This window comes from Magallana gigas, chromosome 10 (assembly GCF_963853765.1).
Source record: "Magallana gigas chromosome 10, xbMagGiga1.1, whole genome shotgun sequence".
In the NCBI taxonomy this organism is placed as follows: Eukaryota; Metazoa; Mollusca; class Bivalvia; order Ostreida; family Ostreidae; genus Magallana; species Magallana gigas.
In genome coordinates, this window is record NC_088862.1 from 6,921,158 (window position 1) to 6,946,533 (window position 25,376).

Sequence of the window (25,376 nt, forward strand, 5' to 3'; positions counted from 1 at the left end):
GGGAAAATAGCCATGCTGATCGTGAGAGCATGATGTGGATTGTATACATGTTTCATGAATAAACCTATTCGTGAATTGATTTAATTCGTTATATTCTTCATTATATGACATTTCCTTTTAGATATCTACCTTTAAAACAGGAGTGATGATCTTTCTGACTCTCTGGAACTGTCATTTATTCTGTCTCCACTTGGTATTCCGTGGGTTTTTTTATGGCATTAAGAACTGATTTGAACATTGTTTTTAAAAGATATAAAACTGCCTGCAGATCAGGGTTGACAATTTTTACTTTTCATTACTATTCATTACTATTGATCGAGTGAATAATCTTACACGGCTGAAAATTGGTTCATTGTATGGGTTTATGCTATAACATAAAAACCAATATATTTTTTTTTTGATGTACTCGAATGTCTTTACATTATTCCTCCAAGGAATGAGTTGAGAAAAACAATCCCAAATATTTCATCAACTTTTGTGATAAAAAAAAACATACTATTCATCTTATCTGTAAAATTACATAATGTAAAGATATAAGGTAAAAATTAATAATTTTGCGACGCTTGCTAATATCCAAATAAAAACCAAAAGTGGTTATCAATTTAAAATTTACAAGCTGCTATGTGAACTTAAGTTTATTTTTTTTCTCTCAAATTAACTACGCAATTCAGTTTGTAACTAAAAAGGAAAAAACAAAGCAATAAACGGATATGCTTTCATGCGAAAAAAAATGTTAATCCTCCTAACACTAGTCTTTGATATCTTCTTTACTTAATCTCCAGGCAAATTAAATAATTGTTGGACAATAGAAGTGTGATATTATCGTAACAGCTATATGTGTGAATGTTTACTTTTCTGGCATGCCATTACTATCCCTTTGTCATAAAAAAGCAATGCCTGTCAAGAGAAAAATTGTAAGGTGGAATGGTTTAAGATCTAGAAGAGAACGGTTGGGCTAACTGTGCTGGAACCCCGCACGTTAGCATAGAGTGTTATGTTGGGTTAATTAACTGTGCTGGAACCCCGCACGTTAGTGGAGTGTGTGTGATATCGGGCTAGCTGTGTTGGATTTCCGCACGTTAGTGTCGATTTTGTGCAAAGAATTATATCGGACTGTCCGTGCTGGAATCCCATGTACCGTTTATTTACCAACTTAAATACAACTTGTTGAACTTTTGTTTCGTTTTGGATATTTTTATTCAGCGTAAACGTGAGCGAGTGTAACGAATTGAGCTTTCCCCTCAATTCACCATATGGATTTTAAGAACTTTTACATTTCAATTTACAGCTTACAATACAAATAAAATACAAGGTACGTTCGTGAAAGTTGGGTAGTATTTTAGTAGAAAGCCGAGTGGCATGCTACTGGGCTAACCGCAACTTCACGGAAAATTGGCGATAGAAACTTTACATTTAAAATTCATTGGTGAAATAAGTCTTGCATAAACACCTGTATATAAAAACCTCAAATGCCTATCAACTTTGATTTTATCTGCTAAAGAAGAGATACTCAGAAAATCGTGCAGTTGGACAGAAACATTACTAGCAAATTAAATTAATAAAGTAAAGATTTAGTCGATCGTTTAAAATGTAAGTTCAAGTGAGTTTTCTGAGAGACTGGCGATTGTATGTCTGTCCGCCATTCGATCAACATACATGTATATCCATTCATCTCTCAGCATTTTTACACTTAATATTCTTTGAACCACTGATCAATTTTTAACAGCTATAACACAACGTTAAGTTGCATTGTAAAGGGTCGGACACTAAGTCGCAGCTTCTTTCTAATGTAGATGAAAGAAATGAAAGTAAGCATTAAATGAACCAAATTAACAATATATAATAAAAATCATTGCTATTTCATATAAAAATGAGTTGCAATTGTTTCAAAAATGACCATTGGGTTCGGGAATGGACCTTTTTGTTAACATATTGATAAACAATCACATTATTAATCTATCAAATAATTTTACTTTCAATAATAAGTTTTGAGATGTCATAACACGATAATTCGGTCCTTTTGATGTTTGGTATGTTTTTAACAAAGTTGTTTACATGTAATATTGTATTTTTTTCACTTTATTTGTGTTGTACTCAGCCACAAAGAGGTTGTCTGTTGTGTCCACACATAAACCAAATGGATGGAGCAAATCACAATTGTCAATGTAGCGGAGGAACTGTCCGTCCTGATCCAAGATGTGGATTCGATCATTGATGCTCTCTGCTGTCAGGATTAGACTCTGGCTGTCTGTTGTAATGCCATATGGTCTAAATACTTTCCTGGAAGTAGAGGGGGAACCAGTATAGGTAAATCGGAGTTTTCCGGCCTGATTGACCACCACCACAGCACCTGCTTGATAGTCTGACACACAGATATCTAGATTCCTATTCTCGATGATGTGTTTAGGGTCACCAATGAGAAAAGAGGTTGTCCCTTGTTATTGTATTGAATTCTTTGCTTTTCTGTGAAGCCGGCGAAACGCACAACTTTTGTTTGTTTATCATCACTGTCCATGACAACCAGGAGGTCACCAGAGGAGGTACTACAGACATTGCGAGGTTTCCATCCCCGAAGTTTGATCACTGTTTGTATCTGTGAATTCTTTACTATGTTCACAGTTCTGTCATCTCTATCAGTATAGACTAGACCCCCACTATTTGTCACTGATATGTCTTCTGATCTGTTCCCTGATTTGGTTTGAACTGACTTTAATAGCTCCCCCCGAAGGTTGTACAGTCTCATCATTTTGTCATAACCACAAGTCCAAATGTCTTCATTACTTAAACAGGACACACTGTGTGATTTATAGGATGTGTTTATAGATGTGATGACCTTTGGAACATCAATTAGCTGTCTCTCCAGGGAAGAGAACTCAGCACATGGAAAATCACTTGTGTAACCTTGTTCTTCTGTTTTCGTAGATAATGTTGACAGAAAACCAAACTGGTAAAGAATCTGCTCTTTGTTTATCTGTTTAGGGGTAAAAGTTGGTAAAGTTACTGTGAATTTAGGAGGTAATTTTCTGAATTTAGCATTTTTGGACTTGTAGGACGAGACATAACTGGCATCATTTGAGTCGAGTAATTTCTTCAAATCAGCAATGCTCTGTTTGATTTCAGATATGGTGTGTGTGATTTCATTTTCTTGCTTATTTAGGAGAGATAGGTGATTTACGTCCATTTCTTCAAGATCTGATTTCATTTTTTCTATCATACTGTCTATTTCTTTGTGCAAATCTTGTCCATGTTTGACAATTGCTGATGTCAATTTCTGGGAGTTTTCCTTTAGATCAGATTTCTGATTAATGATGATTGATACCATTTCTTGATATTTAGGATGAATAGAATTCTCCAGTTCGTGTAAATCTCTCAATATGATTTCTTTATGGTTCTTCAGTTTTTCTACCATATCAACAAATTCATGACCTTTGTGTTCTTTAGATGAAACGCACTGCACACAAACAGGAATGGTACATTGTTTACAGTAAAGTTCACATATTTTTGAGGAATGTTTCTGACATTTGATAGCAGATCCCCACTTTTTAAATGGCACCACTTTGTGCTCTTTGGATGCATCTAAAAGGTGTTTTCCAACACATGAGGTACATAAATGTAGATCACAAATATCACAGTATAATGATGGGGCCGGTGTTTCGCAAGCTTGACAGGATAACAAATCCTGTGCACTACGCTGGGGGTTCATTTTTAAATGTTTTAAAAGAGCTCTGAAAAGAAACAACAATGAGTCAATTATCATATTTTTGACATGGGTTTTATATAATCTGCAATTGTCTAATAGAATACTACACCAAAGTTTTACTTTATTGATCGTTGAAGTGACGTGTGGTGATAACGAACAGTGCTGAAGGTCAAAAGTCCAAAGGTAAATTATAAAAAAGGGGGAGGGGGGCAGAGCGTACACGGACCTCTTTAAATAAAATAGAGGTAGGATCAGATGACATGGAGTAGAGAGCATCCTCTACTGATTGGTCGTTGTATCGACCATAGAACTTACGAAAAGTTCACTTCAAACGAGACTGTTGATTCCTGTTTTATCAACTGTTTTATCATTTCTGAAACATGTTCCGTTGTTCAAAGTGATATATATGATCTTAGTTATTTATACAAATGCTTTGTATTTTTATGAAAAAGTAAAAAAAAACACATTATTTTGGTCTATGTAACATATTGAAGAGTTTAACATTAAATGTGAATAAATGCAGAATATTAAGTTAGACTCTATTAAATCATGTCAAGTAATGTAAAAAAAGATTGTTTTCCTTTTATTAAATAAAACATTATATAATATATATAAATTTTTAAAAAATATTTTGTTCATATTTTGAAAACATATACATTAAAGACGCATCTTAAATTGAAGACATACGTTAGTTATTTATAAAATTGTAATCAAATTCAAAAAGTTTTAGAAATATTGCAAATTTCTTAAATTTGCCTATATCCTCTTTGGACAACAAAATCATGCGTTAGAAACAGTACGTCAACGAATCATTTAAAACAAATTTGGTGAAGCATTCCACCTTAAAATCAGTGCAAACTGTAACTATAGGTACGTAAATGAATTGACGTTCTTGATTGTGGCTTTTTTAAATAAGATTTTCAACTTTTTTGTTAGTCTTTAATTCATCAGAAGTTTACTGTTTACTGATCAAAATTTTGATTATTTTGATAAAATATACAAAAACTTACTAAATACATGTAACTCACGTTACTTCTTGAACAGAACCATCCTATCAACCATATACAATTCACAGGGCTAACTCTTTTTTTAAATTTTCTCTCCCTGGTCTACCGATTGATTATGTGATTTATAGAGACGGCTCAATTCTCCGATATTAGCAATAGTTTCTTTCAGAACCAGTTTATACAATGAAATTTATGGGAATCTTTATTAAGAGTTCTAATCTAGATGTTTACCTTTACCTACAAAATTGCCTTGATGCAAATATTTGCTGTTAGGTTTGTTTGTACATTGCTGCAAAACGTTTCTCCCATGTTATTCGATTTAAAGCATGTCAATAACCTATTAACCTTTCTTCATTGGACCAAACCTTAGCATCTTGCAAATTTCTGACATAGTTAAATGTGTCGTATTTTTTAATCATTAAATAATTTAAAAAATAAAAATATCTATGAATATTATTTTATTTAATGGATTCGTTACATACTTAGCAATAAGTTACTCTTAGAGTAGAAAAAATGTCAACACTCTCTTTTTCACTATCATGTTTTGGTCTGTTTATTTTTTTGTATTTATTTGCCAACTGTTTACCTTGACATATACATTTGATTTTTTCTTTTTTAAAAAAGGTCCGCGCCCAAATAGAAAGTCAATGCGCACCTGTAAGTTTACGGTACCTAGGTCGACTCGGCTTTATGCTAAAATGACCAGGTCTGCGTTTTACAAAAGAACTTACGATTTACGACCAAATCAATGAATGCTAATTAATCACCAATAATAAATGATTTATTCTTATGGCTGGAAAATATAATTATATTTATTTATAATTATATGGGGCATCCCCCTCTCTGTGGTCGGTTCCGCTGTACGTGAATTACTGGACAAATGCAAAATAAATTTGACTAGTAAAATTCTGTATGAAAAAAAATCCTAAATCCTATAGCAAACCGAATGAAAAGTATTCCAAATGGGACAAAATATATGGTTAAATATCTACTTTCTAATTGAAACATCTAGCTAACATTAACTACTGTGGGGGTATTCAGCTGTAAACTTTTTTACTTCGATCAACCAAAAAAAAAAACCCAATAAATCTCTTTTTCACAAATTTCTGGAAAGAAACCCTGATCACTCTCGCCCGAGATGTACATCAGAAACTTGTAACAGTAAGGCATGTCTCACTTTAAGCCGCAGAAGAATCTTACCACGTTTTGTGATATAGACGATGTGCTTTTTAACCTATCTGCAAGCTAAATATTTTTGGTGTTAAACATAAGTCGGCCTATCATGCCTTTAGCATGTTAAAGCCGTTAGCTAGATGCGGGGAATTGGACTCTTCCAACGTCATAAAGGATGCACTCCGAATTGATAAAAAATAAAATCCAGTGAACGGTTGGTTTACACCAAGGTATCCGTTATGGGAGAGATCTTGGAGAACAGTGTATGCAGGTACCAGTATCCAATTTCAATTTCAATTCCTTTATTGCAAAAGACATACGTCTTATATCACTTAATATAATGGTGAAAAATACAAACAAAGAAAAAGGAAAAAATGGACGGCCAGTCCTTACAAATGCTGTCACTTGCGTACAAACTCATATTTTATAGAATAATCTGTATTTGGAGAATGCCATACAGTTTGCTGAAAAAATACACACACAAAAATACATGGAAAAATACATGGCTTTGCGACCTTGTGCCGCTAATTGTGTTTGAGTGGTAAAACATTTACTGTTTAGGCGTTATAATTAAACAAACTGGTCCACAATTTCTAAATTTTCACCGTTATATCCCCACCATTTCTAGATATAACAACTTTAGTTTTATATACATTTATATCTAGGTTCCGTTCATTTGTATAGAAATGTAAAGTATTCAACATGCTCTGTAGCTCATCAATTGGTTCAGAAAAAAATACCATGTCATCCACATACATAAGAAGATTAAGTCTTAAAAACTGCAGGTCAGTAGGAGCAGTATCTTTTTTTATAAATTCATTTCTAAGATCATTAACATATAATACAAACAACATGGGAGATAACACTTCTCCTTGTAAAAGACCAATGTGATTTTCAAAGAAATTAGAAAGACGACCAGAAGATTTAACACACGTTCTAATTCTGGAATACATTGAACGAATTACTGCAAGTAACTTTCCCTGTATAGAGTAATACTTTAATTTTTTGTACAATTTCTCCTTATCGATAGAGTCAAAGGCATTTTTATAATCAACAATTCAACAATAAAACCGTTTTTAGTTTGAAGCGATTGTGAAACCAGACAATGAAGTGCAAAAATTGCTTCTGTAGAACCAAACATAGGTTGAAAGCCGAACAATGCATCTGTGACAATACTATTACAATATGCTCATAATATAAATCTACGATTCAATATTGAGGTATACAATTTACAAAAACAGCTAATAAGACTTATACCTCGGTAATTGGTATCAGCAGGGTCACCCTTTTTAAAAACAGGAACAATAACCGCATTTGACCAATGCGTAAGGAAATAACCGCATGATAGGATACGATTAAAAATACTATGTAAATATGGCATAAGTATACCCCAAAACTTTATAAAATATTCATTCAAAATATAATCAAAACCATGCGGTTTGTCTCTTTTATGATTGTCTATAGCATCCGATATTTCTTTTTCAAAAATTTCAATGTCTAATTCTTCAGACACGGTATTTCCGGTGTGCACCGGGGGGTCGCTATCTGTATTGGTAGTAAATGTAAATAAATTTTCAAAATGTTTTTTGAATAGTACCAGTTCAATTGATGTATGTTTAGGTTTTCTTTTCCGGAAATGCCAATAGAATATTTTGAGTTGTCTTTACGGAAATGATCAAGAAGGTTGTCTTCTTATCGAAAATACTGGCGTTTCAAGTTTTGTAATATCAAAACGGGTGAGTGTTGATGGATCTATCCTGTATTTTTTGGAGATCTTGTCACGGTCAGTATCCGTGACAAGCTATGCGTCTCAAAGCAGTCTACGACATTTGTCGAATCTACTTATGATACCGAAAGGGGCTCTGGTCTTGACAGTGATTAAACACGAAATAAAGGTATACTGTTAATTACTTATTTTACGCGACCACTTAATTCCACAATGCCGCTGTTTTGCATCAAATCGCGAGAATATGAAATCACGGAAATCAATTTTTGTCATAATTTCATATGGATCAAAACTGTCTGAAAATAAATACAAGATTTTTAAATCCACGAGGAATGCTTCTCGCGATTTTACGTGGATTTTAATCCTCGGATTTCATAAGGAATTTTCAGTATACCAAAATTTGAAAGATACAGAATATATAGATATCTTTTTTCTAAATAATAGTTTGTATATAAACAATTCATATCTTTAGAATTGAGATAGATTATGTTGGTTAATTTGTTGACCATCCAAATCCTGAAGAGCTTGTTGATATGTAACACACACAAACACTAAGTGTTTAAAGTACCACACTTTATCAAGGTTAAAATTATACTTTAATGACACTATACGTCACAAAATGATGATTTAAACGTTTTCTTAAATTGTATTATTTGCTTGGTTGTTTATATATATTGTGGTTTTTTTTAAAGGGGCATGGTCACGATTTTGGTCTAAATATATTTTTTTTTATTTTAATGTTTACAATGCTTCAGTAAGGCATTTTTAATATGCAACCAAAATTTGAGTGTCATTTGTTGAGTTATAAGCGAGTTACAGCGCTTACAATTCTTTGCTATGTAAACAAAGCGTTTGTTTACATTTTGAATGTTGTAGTAAAAAATTCCAGTTTTAGACCTCAAATAAATGTGTTAATCGTTAGGAACTGTTTATTATGCTTAAAATGAATAAGAAGATAGACAAGTCAGCTTGAAAAAGATTTTTTACTGGTATATTGAACCTATGTAAACAAAAACAGGACATGACCCTTGTGTACATGACGAAGAATTGTGAGCCCTGTATCTTGCTTAAAACTCATCGACTAGAACCCAAATTTCATTTGATCATTAGAAATTCATTCCTTAAGCATTGTAAATAATAAAAGCAGAAAAACAAAATTTGACCAAAATTGTGACCATGCCCCTTTAAAATCATAATTTGTTATCCGAAATTACATGTTTTCGGCCTTTTTGACTTATGTACGTCTTATGCATCATGCTATCTTTCATAATATAGTAATTTTCTACTGATTTGAGAAACAATATTAAAGGTGTTGTGAGTTCGAGCAAATTTATTAACATGTAACATGTAATTTAACATGGTCATTTAGCTCTTTGATGTAGGATATTTTTAACACAGTTTATTTACATGTAATATTGAATTTTCTTTACTCTTCTTGTTCTGTACTCGGCCACTAAAAGGTTGTCTCTGGTGTCCACACATAAACCCCATGGATACTCTAAATAACAGCTTTCAATGTGGCGCAGGAGCTGACCGTCCTGATCCAGGATGTGGATACGGTGGTTGTCACAGTCTGCTATCAGGATCCGACCCTGGCTATCTGTAGTGATGCCATATGGACTGAATGATCCCTTAGTAGTAGAAGGAGGAGCAGTGTAGGTAAACCGGAGTTTCCCGGTCTGATTGACCACGACTACTGCACGAGCTCCAAAGTCTGACACACAGATGTCTAGGTTTCTGTTTTCACTTATGTACATATTGAAATCAGATGAATAGAGAGATTGTCCTTTGTCATCATACTGAATGGTTTGTTTCTCTGTGTAGCCACAATAACGCACGACTTTTGTTTGTTTATTACTTCTCATAACAACCAGGAGGTCACCAGAGGAGGTACTACAAATACCGCTAGGTTTCCAATCCCGTAGTCTGATCACCGTCTGTACTTGTGTGTTCTTAACCATGTTCACAGTACAGTTATTTTCATCAGTAAAAACAAGATCTCCTTTTCTTGTCACTGCTATGTCCTCTGGCCAGTTCCCTGAGTTGGTTTTGATAGACTTCACTAATTCCCCCTGCAGGTTGTAGAGTCTAATGATGTTGCTACTGCTACTCGTCCAAATATCTTCATCACTTAGACAAGACACACTGCGCAATCTGATTTTATAGTTATTATGTTCGGTGTTTATGTCTGTGATAATTTGTGGTACATCAATAAGCTGTCTGTCCGTGGGACAGGACTCAGCACCTGAAGGATTAATTTTTTCGAAGTGTTCTTCTGTTTTGAAAGCTAATGCTGAAAGAGAACCAAACTGCTGATGAATACATTCTTTATTTATTCTCTGAGGATTAAAACTTGGCAGGGAAACAATGAGTTTAAGAGGCAATCTTCTGAACTCAGCATTTCTTGATTTATAGGCAGAGACGAGAGCAATATCATTGGAGTGCAGTATTTTTTTCAGATCGGCAATGCTCTGTTTGATTTCAGAAATAGTGCAGATGATTTCGTTCTCCTTTTTATTTAGTACAGCCAGGTGATTGGACTCCATTTCACCAAGATCTAATTTCATTTTCTTAATCACTGTGTCTATTTCTCTATGCAAGTCTTCTCCGTGTCTGTTAATAGCTGTTGTCAATTTCTTAGAGTTTTTATTCAGATCAGTTTTTTGATCTGCAATATCAGATGCAATCTCTTGATATTTAGGACAAATGGATTTCTCAAGCTCTTGTAAATCTTTCAATATCATTTCTTTATGATTGCTTATTGTTTGTACAACATCAACAAATCCATGACCTTTGTGTTCTTTAGATGAAGCACACTGCACGCAAATAGGAACGCCGCATTGTTCACAGTAAAGTTCGCATATTTTTGAAAAATGTTTCTGACATTTGATAGCAAATCCTCTCTTTTTAAATGGCACGATTTTGTGTTCTGTGGATTCATCTGAGAGGTGCTCCCCTACACAAGCTTTACACAGATGTATGTGACAAATGTCACAGTACATAGGGGGTCGCGGGGTCTCGCAGAGACGACACCGTAACACATCCTGAGCCCAATTACCCATGGGATCCATGGTCAGACACCTTGAGAAAATTCTGAAAGAACAATGAACTAGCTTACTTAATGAGTAAATTTTAATACAGTCTGCTGTAATTTAATTTTTTCTACTCTCAGAAATTAACAACGAAATCATTAAATGAGCCAGATATTACTTTAATAAAGCACAGGAAATCAGGTCGTGTTCTTGATTATGACGTTTCTCAATATCTGATAGGGCCTACTACTAATAATAATAATAATTTCATTTGTTGTGTAATTAAAAAACAAGGTTGACTACTGTGACAGATTACACGCAACTTACTTAATAAATTTTATCTTTAATGGTCGTTACTTCTTAATGAACAAATTACAATCCTACAGGAATTCAACATGGCGAACGTTCTATTTTCTCTTCTTGGTCTAGGTGGTGGTGGATTTAAAGGGGCGCCCTAGTTCTTAAAAGCCTTGGCTTTCTACTTTAAAGACCCAATTCTTTCACTGAATGTTTGTGAAATGTATAAGATTTAAATATTAAGCCTCAATTTATCCACGCCCCACGCTTCTGTAAATTGTGTCTATTCTTTTATTACAGATATATATCAGTCTGTTCTGTTTTATAGTATGACCATGTCTCTTATGATCATTCAAGCATAACTTCTTTATAATTTAACATGTTGCAAAATTATGACATTGTTACTAGTACTTTTTTAAAACCGTGTACGAAGAGTAAAAATTATATTTGGGATTTGTTATAATTGATTTCATGAATGTCACATAGCAGGAATACATTTTTAAACTGATTTTTTTTCTACATCTTCCTGTCAATTTCGAGAACTTGGTACTTTTTATCCAGCGCTTCCATTGTCGATATACAAGAACAGGTAATAAAAGGAACGCTACATAAATTGTCCAGCCGAGGCGGACGTGTAATGGTAACATTTAACATCCGGTGTAAAGAATAATAATGACCACCGTAGAATAATTACAACGTGGTTTAATTTTGACGTACAAAAAAGATTCCCAGTCATTATTTTTGTCTGTAGAAAAAGTGCCATATTAATTGAAATCAGAACATTCTACGATGAAAAAAACGACCCCTATTTAATAGGGACCCCCTACAATTAGGGGGTTAGGACAAGTTATAACCAAGATATAATCATCTGAGGTCACCTGCTCCAACTTAACTTTCACCAGCTCTAAAAACCTTAACCCTCTCCAGCATCCGAAACCTATGGCTCAGATTCAGCTTTCAAGTCTTTCAATTCAATGTGTAGGTCCAGATCGATGCATAATCCATGCAAGTTTGGTGAAGATAGGACAAGTATAACTAAGATACAGGACCTGCAACAAAAACCTTAACCAGGTCCAGATGCCGATGCCGACATCGGGGGTATAGCATAAGCTCCCCTCGACTTTGTCTTGGTGAGCTAAAAAGAAAAACAAGGTAAAGTAAAAAAAAAAAAGGACGAAGATGTCGGAATCAAGTCCTACAATTCAACACAGACGATATAACCAATGCAAACTAGATATCAGTTCCTGTGAACATAATTAGAAATTAACAATTTAAACATGATGTCAATTGATGCTGTCCAACAATGCAAATCGTCAATTTAATCGACAGTTAATGTGAACATACTTAGAAGTTTAATGTCAAAGAATGCGATTTTGACAATATGAAGCATGTGAACAAAAAGATGTAAACGATGATAGCATATGGTTTCAATTGATGTCAAACAATGTGATGTTGACAATATGAAGGATGTGAACTAGAAAAGATGTGAACAATGTAAAGATATGATGTCAGTTGATGTGCAACAATGAGATGTTTTACAATATTAAAACCGTGAAAAAGAAAAGATCTCATCGATGTAAACATATAATGTCAATGGATATCAAGCACGTGATGCTGACAATATAAAGGTTGTGAACAAGATAAGAAGTCAAAATATATACACTTTGTCGAATGGATAACGTCAATTAAGGTAAAGATCTAGTAAATGAAAGGTGCCTACAGGTTTATGAAATTCAAGATATAAATTCTTTTAGTGATGCTTCATAACAATATTTTTGTTTATAGGGTGTACCAGGGCTCAGTTTTTGGTAGACCCAATAAAAAATCATGGATTTAAAAAAATGGCATTAAACAAGCTATTGACCTCCTCATTAAAATGATGTCAAATTGAATATAGACACCGGGTTACTTTTCACGTGATAAATACAGAATGTCAAAATATTCTTTTATTTTCTACATTAATTCTTTTATAAAGCTGTAAAATACGAGAAAAGATTCTTCAAATCAATTATGACATCAATGGTTCTAGCTCCAAAAAGACTGGAATCATTTCCTAGATCTTGACCTTAAGCATTGACTCACTAATAATGAATGAAAATGGAACAATTAGAGAAAATTCTGCGAAGTTGAAAGTGTTTACAGATATTGTAGGATGTACCGGCCCACTTACAATATAGTTACTAAGATGACAGAAAAACAAAGAATTCTTCAGGATGTGCTACAGGAACTGTTAACTTGCAAAGAGCTAAAAAAAAAAATCAAATTACATTACATTCCCCACCCCTTACCACAACAAAACCCTCAAGAAATTGTAAAAACATTTTTGGTTGATATAGTTTATTTTGTTTTAAGGAGAAGCAAAATATACACGTCACAGACACTTTTCAGATGTTAATTCATCTTAATTTATCATGTTTAGAAAAAAATATTAAAAAGTAAAAAATAAAGCGTTTCCCATACAATTGAATTTATTTATATTTGATGAGGTACTGTGGATAGTACTGGTTTTTATCAAACACACAGAAAACTCGTGGATTGTCCACATTATCCACGCAGCAATCGTACAGTTCCGAAGTGGGATTTTTTGGATCGACCGGTGGGGGTCTGGCGTACTTTGTATCTCCAGGAGCACATTTACCACACAAGACTTTGACGAGGAACATGAATTTGTTCTTCTCTTTGTCGACTTGTGAATACAGGTCTGAATACTTGGCATCTATGGCAAAGTATGTACCCTTCCCAAACAAGGTGCCCACTCTCTCCCCAGCCAATCGAAAGTCCAGGTTGTCTTTACAAATCACCTCAACGTAGGTGGGAACTGTGCCGTGAAATAACTCCTTTTCGTTGGAACAGCCACTGCCTCCATACTGTTGCTCTAGCCGCAGTTTCTTCCTGTTAATGAAAGAAAAAAACGATGAATTGGTTTTAGAGATGTCTTGCATGAAAATCAATTTTGAAAAGTTTAATTGCCTTAACTACTAACTTACACCTTTCAAGACTGTTCACTAACAAACTTACACTTTACAATGACTAGCAAGCTGACACTTTAAATGACATATAAAAAGACACCTTGAAGGCCTCTTATAAAGCTGACGGCTTACAATGACTAACTAGCTAACATTTTACACTGACTAACAGACATCATACAATAACTAGCAACAGACTTGCACCTAACATTGACTTACAAGCTCACACCTTCAATGTCTGACAAAATAATATCAAACAACTAGAGCCGAGATCGTTGCAAGCAATGAGGAGGTCTTCTGTTACAGCCTCAAGTCAAGAAAGGATTGTCAATCAGTCTTAATAAAACCATCCCCCTTCTCCTTACACTTGTCAGGGTCTGACATAAATTGATAGGAGGTCATTTTCACACTAATTTTCACACCTTAACTTCTGACCAATCAGGGCTTTAGAAAATCAATTTGAACTTTTGAAAATTAGTTCATGCCTATTTTCTATGTATCAAATAAATGTAACCCCCAGACTACAGAGTAGTTAAGAGTTAGACCTCTAGTAAAACAGATAAAGGCATGTCTGTGATATTAAATTTAAAGTTGGGGATATATTTAGACAGAAAAGTATTAACAGGACTTTAAAACACTATTACGCACAGGGAGCTATTCCCTAAAAGCAAAATGAAAGCGGGTATGCATGTCTTCATGTGAAGCTTTTAACTATCATATTATGCAATATCCAAACAATACTATATTACAATTAGATTGATAAGATAATGAAGAATAACTTTTCCAGCGACATCAATAAAGTAGGATGTATCGTGTTTTAGTTATACAGCAAAGACTTTTCTGGCACCTAGATCCCTTATTTAAGGGGCCAGCCCATTTTTTCTGATCTCACACAAAAGCCCTTTAATTCACTTTTGTTCTACGTACATTTAGAAAATATTTCAAACTAAAAATTACGAAGCAAAAACATGAGTAAAATTTAGCAATTTTTAAAACATAAATTTCGATTATTTAATCAAATGTACAATTGGAAACATCTAAAATACAAAAATCAGAGGACAACATTCAAAGTGTCAATTTTAAAGATTTCTGACTTTGAATTATTTGCCACGGACCATTTCAGAGCTTTTGTCCGGAAACGAATGCCCTAAAAAAATTTAAAAAGGGGAAGAACTCGAACCCTGAAGTTACGATTTTTTCATTTTTTTTTTGTTTCTTAAAAACTGAATGAAATCAGATGACAAACAAAAAGGTTATTATGGTTTAAAAAACGTCTGGAAGAAAAATAACAACAGAATTACCACCAGAATGAGTACAAGGTCTTTCGGTGTAAACGGAAGACCTTAATAACTAACTAACAAACACGTGACACTTTGCAATGATCTGCAAGCTAATACCTTAGAATATAAGATGACTTTAAAGCTTACATCTCTTACAAACACCTTACAAAGATGGAAAAACTGACACCAAAGAATGACTTACAAATGGAAACCAAAAAATGACTGAAAAATGGACACCAAAGACTGAATAACAATGATGTACAAACTGACATCCAGCAATGACTTACAAATGAACAGCAAAGAATGACTTATGATCTTACAATGAATTGACACTTAACATTTACCCATAAGTTTGTTCCCTGAAATTAGTACAGACACCTTACAATGACTTAAACACTGACATCTAACAATGACTTACAAACTGCCATATTACAGTGATTCACAAACAGAACCATTGAATGCCAGCTGACATTATAATTACTTAATTGCAAAAACCGTGCAGTGACTCACAAGATGAAATCTTACATTAACTACCAATTATTCATCTAATAAATGTAAATAAAATCATTTTTTAAAACTTGCGAGAATAACTTGCTGACACAAAAGATGACAGCTAACAATTATTTTCAAGCCTATACTATGGAACGCCATAGCTGCCTTAAGGTCAATTTCATATATTATATGAACTGGTATTTCATTTATATGCAATAGTAATATCATTATATGCAGTGGTAACATCATTATATGCAGTGCTAACATCATTATATGCAGTGCTAACATCATTATATACCTTTATTTCACCATTATATTCAGGGGTAAAATCTTTATATGAAGTGGTAACATCATTACGTTATGTCGTAAGATCATTATGTGCAGTAGTTTATTCATTATATGCTATGAATAAATCTTTATATGATATGATAAACTCATTTCATACAGAGCTAAACTCATAATGAACTATTGTTCAATCGTAATGTTATATGGTACACTCTTCATGTGCATGAGTTGCAAAATCCTTTTATGCAGTGCAACTTGTTGACATTAGGTGATAAGTTCATTATATGCAGTACTAACATCATGTTATGGTGTATTAAAACCATTATGTATGGTGGTAAAACCTTTATGTATTGTGGTGAAAGCTTTACATGCAATTGTAAATCCTTTATATGATGTGACAATTTCATAAAATGCCGTTGTTGAGTCATTATATTATGAGGTCAGTTCTTTACATGATGTGAGCATTTCATTATATGGAGTGGTAACTTCTTTATATGCAGTCGTAAATCTTTATGATTAGGTTGTAAACTGGTTCTCGCTGAAAAGTTTTAGGTACATGTTTTATTTTGAAAAAGATGCCGCGTTCGTTGTGACGATGCGCATTTCCTGGTCAACTTGTCGTTTGTTTTGAAGAGAGAGAGAGAGAGAGAGAGAGAGAGAGAGAGAGAGAGAGTTTATGTCCTTTAACATCGAATAATATATCATAATATCAATTATTGAACCCATTCTGTGTGAAAAATCGAATGTATTATCAGAAGAGTATGCTTTTAATTTAATAGTAAAAGAACTTACAGAAAATGAAGCAAGCGTTTTAAAATCAAAGTCGAAAGACCTTTGCTTCAATGTACCAGGTAGATGCTACTCTGATTAATGCCTCCAACACAAAAGGAATAGACAGATTTTTATTCATAAACATAATTTTTTTTTTCATTTTTCTTAAAATTAATTTGATTTTTAAGAAATAATAAAGAAAATGGTTGGTCTTAACCTCTTTTTATGGTTGTTTCATACACTGTATAAAATTTAAGGTCACCGGGCATGTATTTTTGTATTTTAAATCCTACAAAGAAGGTGTGGCAGTTCCTGTGCTATTTTCCATAAAGCTGTTGCAGATATCTTCATATCATTTTTATAGGACAATTTTATACGCGGATCAATAAAAAATTTCCGGGGGGAGGGGGGGGGGTGCGATGAATACTGAAGTTTGTCGAAGGGGTGGGGGGAGGTGGGTTCGAGGCAAATTTTTGGTAATTTCATGGAAATTTTAAGAAATTTGAATTTTTCTGGGGCGGGGTCCTCCCCGCGACCCACCCCCACCCCCGTTCAAAACCCCCATGCATTGACAAAATTGTAAAATGGTTTCACTGAAAAATGTGACTGGTTTCATGTCATATCCTATTTTTGTTTCAAAGAGGCATATTTTTAAAGACTAAACTTCGAAAAAAAACCTCCGAAGTCAAAAAACGGTGTTTTAAATCTTAGCAAACTTCATCGTGTCTAGTATAGCCGAGTGGTTACGCAGCTGCAGGATGTCCGAATAATCACCGAGACTAACTGCTTGGTATTTTTTAAATTAATTTTTGCAAAGGTAATACCCCTATTCCGATGGTTTTGAAAATAAATGATGTCGGGATAAATAAGTTACAAAACGCTTGTCATTGTAATATTTTACACGTGTGCTGATTTTTTCAACGTTACCGACTTTGTTCACATTATTAACATAAAATGTAAGCATTTGCTGCTGAACGAGGAAGTAATGCATCATCGATAAAGTTAATGTATTTTTTTGTAAAATATGTCGTTTTCAAAATATATATACATATTGTTCGACATCGTTAAAAGCAAGCCGTGCAATAATGTATAAATCAGCAAAATACGGATAAGTTTGTTCCAAGCACCACGGTTTATATGGATGCTATTAAAATTATTTTAAGTAACAATCAAGAGCAAAGTAACTCCTCAATTTGAACGTTTTTGAAGAGACAGAATAACATTATTAATTCAAAAAGCTCCAAAGAATTACATATATATTTAAAACACGATAGCAAGTAGAATCAAATTGTTCTATGTTAATATCAAGATACAGAAAGTGATCTTCCTAACTGTATGCGCGGATCTAGAAGCAGAGGGGGGGGGGTATTAAATTGTTACAAAGTACAATCATTTTTTGAAATTTATTTTACTTTTAAAATTAAACGCGTACTCTACTAAAAATTCATTCGATTTATCACACATCGATGTATCAAGAACAGAGAATCTCTCTCTCTCTCTCTCTCTCTCTCTCTCTCTCTCTCTCTTCAAAACAAACGACAAGTTGACCAGGAAATGTGCATCGTCACAATGAACGCGGCATCTTTTTCAAAATAAAACTTGACCTCTTCCCCATTAAAACTTTTCAGCAAGAACCAGTTTACAACCTCATCATATATAAAGAGTTATGACTGCATATAAAGAAGTTACCACTCCGTATAATGAAATGCTCACATCATGTAAAGAACTGACCTCATAATATAATGACTCAACAACGGCATTTTATAAAATTGTCACATCATATAAAGGATTTACAATTGCATGTAAAGCTTTCACCACAATACATAAAGGTTTTACCACCATTCATAATGGTTTTAATACACCATAACATGATGTTAGTACTGCATATAATGAACTTATCACCTAATGTCAACAAGTTGCACTGCATAAAAGGATTTTGCAACTCATGCACATGAAGAGTGTACCATATAACATTACGATTGAACAATAGTTCATTATGAGTTTAGCTCTGTATGAAATGAGTTTATCATATCATATAAAGATTTATTCATAGCATATAATGAATAAACTACTGCACATAATGATCTTACGACATAACGTAATAATGTTACCACTTCATATAAAGATTTTACCCCTGAATATAATGGTGAAATAAAGGTATATAATGATGCTACCATTGTATATAATGATGTTAGCACTGCATAAAATGATGTTAGCACTGCATATAATGATATTACTATTGCATATAAAAAATATACATGTACCAGTTCATATAATTTGAAATTGACCTGAAGGCAGCTATGGCGTTCCATACTATACCTTTCCAGATATAATATATGACTAAATCTACTGAAACCTTTACGTATGAAGTACTAAAAGTGTAATGTATATTACAACGACTTTGAAAAAAATTCCCATGCACCCTATGATTTCACTAGCATTTAATGTCACTTACAACTGGTAACACTCCCAGTAATACGGGTTCTGAACTCTCTCAATCTGTAGGATTTTAGCCTGTCCCAGCGTCATTCTGAACTTTTCAGCCACCATTTGATACTCCTTTTCCATCATACCATTCCCACCATCTGACGAAAGTACAACAAGTTTGTACGATTCCCTGGGGTTCATTGGCACCCAGTCGGATGGAACCTTCACCCCCTTCCGCGTTGTCTGGAAATTGGATACCTTCGCTTTTTCAGCCAACCTATCATAATCATATGAGTTATTCAACAATTTGTTCATAAATTTAATGTAGATTTCTTACTAAACAGGAAGAATTAAAATCACCTTTTGCAGATTTTTTAAAATTTCAAATATTATGTTTCTGATAGACATAAACTAAATGAAATTATAATAAATTCAATAATAATGATAAAAAATTGTTACCAACCTTTCTGTAACAACCAATCAGAAACAGGTAAACTCAAATAAAATACTGGTATTTAAATGCTTTGAGTTTGAATTTATGTATATTTAATGAACTAGAAGACATAATTATAATTTTATTGATATCCTTATGTAAAGTATTGTTGTGCAAAATATGATACAATAAACAAACAATATAAATATTGTAATGTATAATGAGTATTTCCTGAGGTTATTTTTTTTTCTGTTGTATTTTTAAAAAATACCGAAAATAAAAGTAGCGAAATTTGGATTTTTAAAAAATGACCAGTTACCTAAAGACTCTATAATTACAATACTTTCTTGATAAATTCTCATCAACATATAAAATTACCACCAAAAAAATAGCACACTTTTTTTTAAATGACTAGATAAGTAAATATTCTTTGTTTTAAGTATTTTTGGTGCTAGAATCATAATGAGGTCATACCTGGAAATTGATTTAAAGAATCTTTTTTCCGTACTTAACAGCTTTAAGGGAATTGTATAGAAAATTCAATAGTGTCTTCACATTCTATATTTAATCATGGGAAAATTTATCCCCATACCTATCTTATATTAGACATCATTTAATAAGGGAAGTCAAGAGCTTGTTTAATTCCATATTTGAAGAGACTCTAGGCATTCTAGATATATTTTACTTTCATTAGTCAATAATGGACATAACTCCAAAATTTGTTCCTTATATTTCCTTCATATTTCATTGAAAATGACAGAATACAACATGCATGTTTTTTCATTGTGTTTACCAATGATTTAAGCCCCGGTACACCCTGTCAAACATCACTATTGTCATGAGGCATCATTGAAAGAATTTATATCCTAGATTTTATAAACCTGTTGCCACCTTTCACTAGATTTGGACCTTAAATATAACTAAGTGGTCTCTTCGTAGTATTGAGATACATGTATATTTTTTTTTTCCATTTATAGTTGAGCAAGATACAATACTTATGCCATGTAGACCATGGAAAAAAAATATTTTTTTAAAGATTGCAGGTATTTCTTTGTAGAATCAGTGAAAAATAACTATTTTTCTGTAATTCTATAGGATTTGCATATGCCAAACTTACATGATCATGAAGTGTTTGCTGGTTTCATCCTCCATCAGATCTAGAGGAGTTCTTCCCTCCTTGTTCTTGATGTACAGGTCAGCTTTTGCATCCAATAAAGCACAGATAATCTTTGTGCCAACATTCTTGTCTTCCGGTTTCATTTGAATAAGCTGTAATTATTAAAGGAAGAATTCAGGCTCTGGTTATCAATACTTCAATCTTTATCTTACAGTATTTACAACTTTTTTTATTTTCACTGTCTGTGACTGTAATAACACAATGAATCAATTTTGTATTAACAGTCCAGTAAATTCAAATGCCACATTGTTTGGGCGCAAGAGGGGTTTGCATAATTAAAAGAAATGAAAATCACAAAAATATGTCAGTATTCTAAAATTTAATCATGCAATTGCTAAAAATTGTTTAAAAATAAGTAATAAGGAATCTTCCTTTTAATATTATGTGGTGATATTTTCAGTTGGAGTGTGGTCTAATCTATCATAAATACTTGGGCTTTATTGAATTTTACCATGTATCAACCGAAATTGTCACCTATTAATACTCAAAGAATGATTCCTTATACATAATTCAGTCATTTGCTCTTGAATCAGATTTTGACCTTGACATGAATTCAACAATGAGTCAAGATCAATTTAACTTAAACATGATTTTAGCAGCCTTCTCCAAACCTTACCAATAACTGTAAGAAAATTAATGAACTGCATCCTCAAGCAAAATTTTGAAGAATTTATGGTGTGCCAAGTTCAAACTTTTTATGAAAGAGCAAGCAAATTATGGTACAAACTTTTGATCTCAAACAGGTTTATGCTCACTGCTTACATTTAGACTACCTTACATGTACTTTCAAGATAAACTTGTGAAGGTCTCTATGCAGAGACTTTTGAAAATCAAAATGAAAGGCTTGTTTTCTAATATTTTTAAACAATAGTAATGATTCTATAACATTGAAATAAATAAACCACATTGAGTATTTACCCCTGGTAATGACTTATTCATCTGAGCCACATGTAACGCTGTGTTTCCACTGTTGTCCTGTGCATTGACATTGCAACCTGTAACAGAAGGTCAAAAGTTCATGGGGCCATAACCTTTTTAAGCTATAACTTACAGATATGAGACAACAACCCTAACTAGAACTGTACTAATGGGACTTGTACCCCCGCAAGGCTAATTCCAAATTGGACAAAGGCCAAACCAATATAATTTCTTGGTCGTCCATTATCCAATGAAAAAAGATACGAGCGGGCAAGCAATTAAATAATAAAATTATTATTTTTTTGTAGGCAAAATGTTTAGGTGGTACAAAAATAAATTTGAAAAATATTTTTTTCAACTTGTTATTGATTTATAAATCAAAACTATTTAAAATGTGAACAAAAGAGTGGAACTAGAACAGAAAACAGTACAAAATTTGCTGGAGTAAATGGATTCATGTATATCCATTTACATATAGATTGTAAAATGCCAAAAGACAGGGAGATAGAAAAAAAGAGAAAGAAATGAAAGAGAAAGAGAGAGACTAACTTGCAGCTATGAGCACTTCCATAATTCTTGTGTGACCTTGGGATACACAAATGATCAGGGGTGTCCGTTTATCTTTGTCAGTGGCATTGACATTACATTGACCCTAAAGAAAATAAATCAATATTATGAATATCATTATTATGAAAAATCAAAGTTTATTCAACAATATTAATTGTTCAACATTTTTCCCCTAAATTCAAATTATGTTTCCTATAAATATACCGTCCAGTAATTTAAAAAATGCAGAAAAATCATATTAAAAATTCGATACAACATATTTTTTCCAAGGTGAATTTACAGTATGTTAACAATCTCCAGTCCTCAGCCATGTTCCATAACTCTAAATTCTTTATGTAAACAAATTTTATTAGTCTTCTGGTGTTGGTATTAAGATCTACATGTATATTTAGGTAAGTGTGTTTGAGCCATAAATGCACTGGGAAACCTATTTGTTTTATCTCAACATGTTTACTAATTCCATTATATCCATTGTGGGCAAATTTGCAATAACTATGTGAATGCGTGGATAAAATCTGAAAATTTCATTTTATTTCATCACAGTTAGAAAGGACAAATAACACTTTTATGATGTTTTAAACATACATGCAAATGGCATTTTTTTCTGGATATGAAGGCAAAAAAAACCCCCAAAATTGGATTTTATATACACAATAAATATTGCCCTCAAAATCAAGCATTTGCTGATCTAAAACATTACTAGTGAATTGATTTACTGTGGAATCATTTAAATTCATGGGGACCAATTTTTGTGTATTAAGGGATTTTTGCATATTCATGGGTATGTAAATTTCTGTGGATGCGTCAGTTATCAGTTTTAATTTAAAAACTAGAGATACTGTGAGCAAGCTCACAATTGATACCCCCTGCTAAGAAAAAACCATAACTCATGTATTTTTTCTATTATAGAAAATATTAGATGAATCTACTTCACTGTCCATTTTCTATAAATAACAACTGCTATATTTTTAAAAACTGTTAATGCTACAGACCCTGAAACGTACTTCTACACCACACGCTAGCTGCACGCTTGCTACACGCTCGCTAAACGGTTCACACGAAACGCTGAATGGTTTACACGAAATGCTGCAAGCTTTGCCCGAAACGTTAAACGATTTACACAAAACGAAACGATTCTCGCACGAAACAATTTGCTCGCTTTTCACACGCTTTGGACACCATCTGATCCATTCGGGTCCTCTCGGATTTTTACCCTGACTCTGTTAGTAAGAATTAATTTTAAGAAAACACAAAATAATAGAAATACTGATATTAGAAACATATATGTACATAAGTATTGAATTGATTAATTAATTAATTTGGTACTTATATTAAAAGCAAAAAATTATTTGTTCACAGAACTAGCCAAAAATATTACTTCTATAAATATATTTATTGCTCAAAAGAAATATCCATGATTCTTATTAGTCCCGTAAATAATAAAACTTCCAGAGAAAAAAGTTACCGTAACACAATATTCAATACCAAAAATAAAATCTGTATGATTACAACTGAAATCGGTTTTTCAGTATTCGGCGGGAGTTGTTTTTTCTTCTCACATTAATATTTTCATTGGTTTCAGAGAATACTATGTAAAAATACTAACTGTAAATAAACCTGTAATTATTTACATTGATAATTTGGTTTTTCAGTATTCGGAGGGATTTGTTTTTTCTTCTCACATTAATATTTTTATTGGTTTCAGAGAATACGATGTAAAAATGCTAACTGTAAATAAACCTGTAATTATTTACATTGATAATTTTGAAAGTAATGTAAAATAAAATTAGTCACATAAGTTAGAAAAATGCTATAAAACAACCGACTAATTTTTTTATGTCGAATCATTCGCGTAAATAAATGTGCCGTACATAATATCACAGAGAAAAATCAATGGATTAAACAATAAAGAAAGTTGTCATTACTATTTTGGATTTCGGAAAGAACAAAAAATAAAAAAAGATTTAGATTTTTGTTTCAATATTCGTATACATAACCGGCGCCCCGCATAACGGCGTACAATATATCTATCATAATCTATACTACTATATTAAAATAATAGACTCGAATTTTTGGTCTTTAATACCGATAAATCGAAAGAATACTGTCTTTTGTTTTATATATTTTAAACATCATTGGTACTTGAAGATCACCAATTTGTTTTTATCTTTTCTCAGTTAAGCTTCGCTAATTAATAATCAACGAAAATTCCTTAAAAAAATCCCGGAAATCATCTGGATTTTTTGGGATTTTACAATCTTGCGCTTGCGCAATGCATTCATGCTAATCTTAAGTTTATGTTTCCACAATTATCATATTTGCATGAATAAACTCAGAGATGATAATACAAATATGGGTAAATTTTCATGGGAAATTTGCTATATATTCTGTTCATATATAATATGTATTAATGATTTCTTATGAGAGAAAGTATAAAATAACAAATATACATTTCAACTAAGTACATGTACTTACTTTTGTTATCATGATGACAAAAAAATATTTGATAACATGCAAAAAAACTCACATTATATTTCTTACGAGAGTGAAGATAGAATATTGTTTTATCGTAAAAATGAATTATGTCCTACGGACCCAGTTTTATGATAGAATGTGTTCCGTGTATTGTCTCTGTAGCAAAGAAAATACGTGTACATTGATGAAAAAGTGTTGAATTCTTCTATTATATAGATTAAAATGTTTAGATGAAAGGTATTTACAGTCTCATAAAAGGTTTATTATGATGAATTTGACTATTTTTCTTTTTCAAGGCAACTTCATTAATTTTCTCCAAAATTGTTTCGGAGCGATTTTGCAATTTTCTGCTACATACAGGTATAAGGGAGGCATTCTAACTGTGGTGAGGACTTTTCCCGAGACACAGATTATTCAAACTAAGGAAAGTTTAGGGAAATTAATAGCATTATTGTAGGCTTATAGCTTTGTTATGTAAATGTCAATAATACGGTGTGTCGATGTACCTATTACCTAAATGTCCGATATGCAATATCAACCCGTGCACGCTCGGGTCAAAGTCTAGTCTATTTAAATTAACGAGGCCGAGTACAGAACGAGTACGCACGCTTTCGCGCAGCGTTTCATTTGTATTGTGACGTCATCTTTTT

At 32.8% G+C, this 25,376-nt stretch overlaps 2 protein-coding genes across 2 annotated transcripts in view; both read right to left on the bottom strand.

The window, feature by feature from the left end:
- Positions 1-8,455: 8,455 nt before the first annotated feature.
- On the bottom strand, positions 8,456-11,111 carry LOC105336962 (E3 ubiquitin-protein ligase TRIM71-like). The gene is made up of 2 exons (XM_011441478.4): positions 10,966-11,111; positions 8,456-10,699 (listed from the first exon to the last, which is right to left on the bottom strand). The coding sequence occupies exon 2, from the start codon at positions 10,675-10,677 to the stop codon at positions 9,010-9,012; it is 1,668 nt and encodes a 555-aa protein (XP_011439780.3). The 5' UTR covers positions 10,678-10,699; positions 10,966-11,111; the 3' UTR covers positions 8,456-9,009.
- A 2,144-nt stretch (positions 11,112-13,255) lies between these two features.
- The window catches only part of LOC105348046 (E3 ubiquitin-protein ligase MIB2), a 46,347-nt gene continuing 34,226 nt past the window's right edge, over positions 13,256-25,376 (bottom strand). Inside the window, exons 15-19 of the mRNA XM_066073016.1 lie at positions 22,234-22,336; positions 21,685-21,761; positions 20,707-20,858; positions 19,185-19,433; positions 13,256-13,827 (exon numbers count right to left, since the gene is read on the bottom strand). Coding sequence (XP_065929088.1) covers positions 13,404-13,827; positions 19,185-19,433; positions 20,707-20,858; positions 21,685-21,761; positions 22,234-22,336 — 1,005 coding nt within the window. The 3' untranslated portion in view covers positions 13,256-13,403. The remainder of the gene's footprint in view (positions 13,828-19,184; positions 19,434-20,706; positions 20,859-21,684; positions 21,762-22,233; positions 22,337-25,376) is intronic.

What these genes read in the sequence shown, in the direction of transcription:
- LOC105336962 (XM_011441478.4), bottom strand. Translation starts at nt 10,677, where the DNA reads ATGGATCCCATGGGTAATTGGGCTCAGGATGTGTTACGGTGTCGTCTC.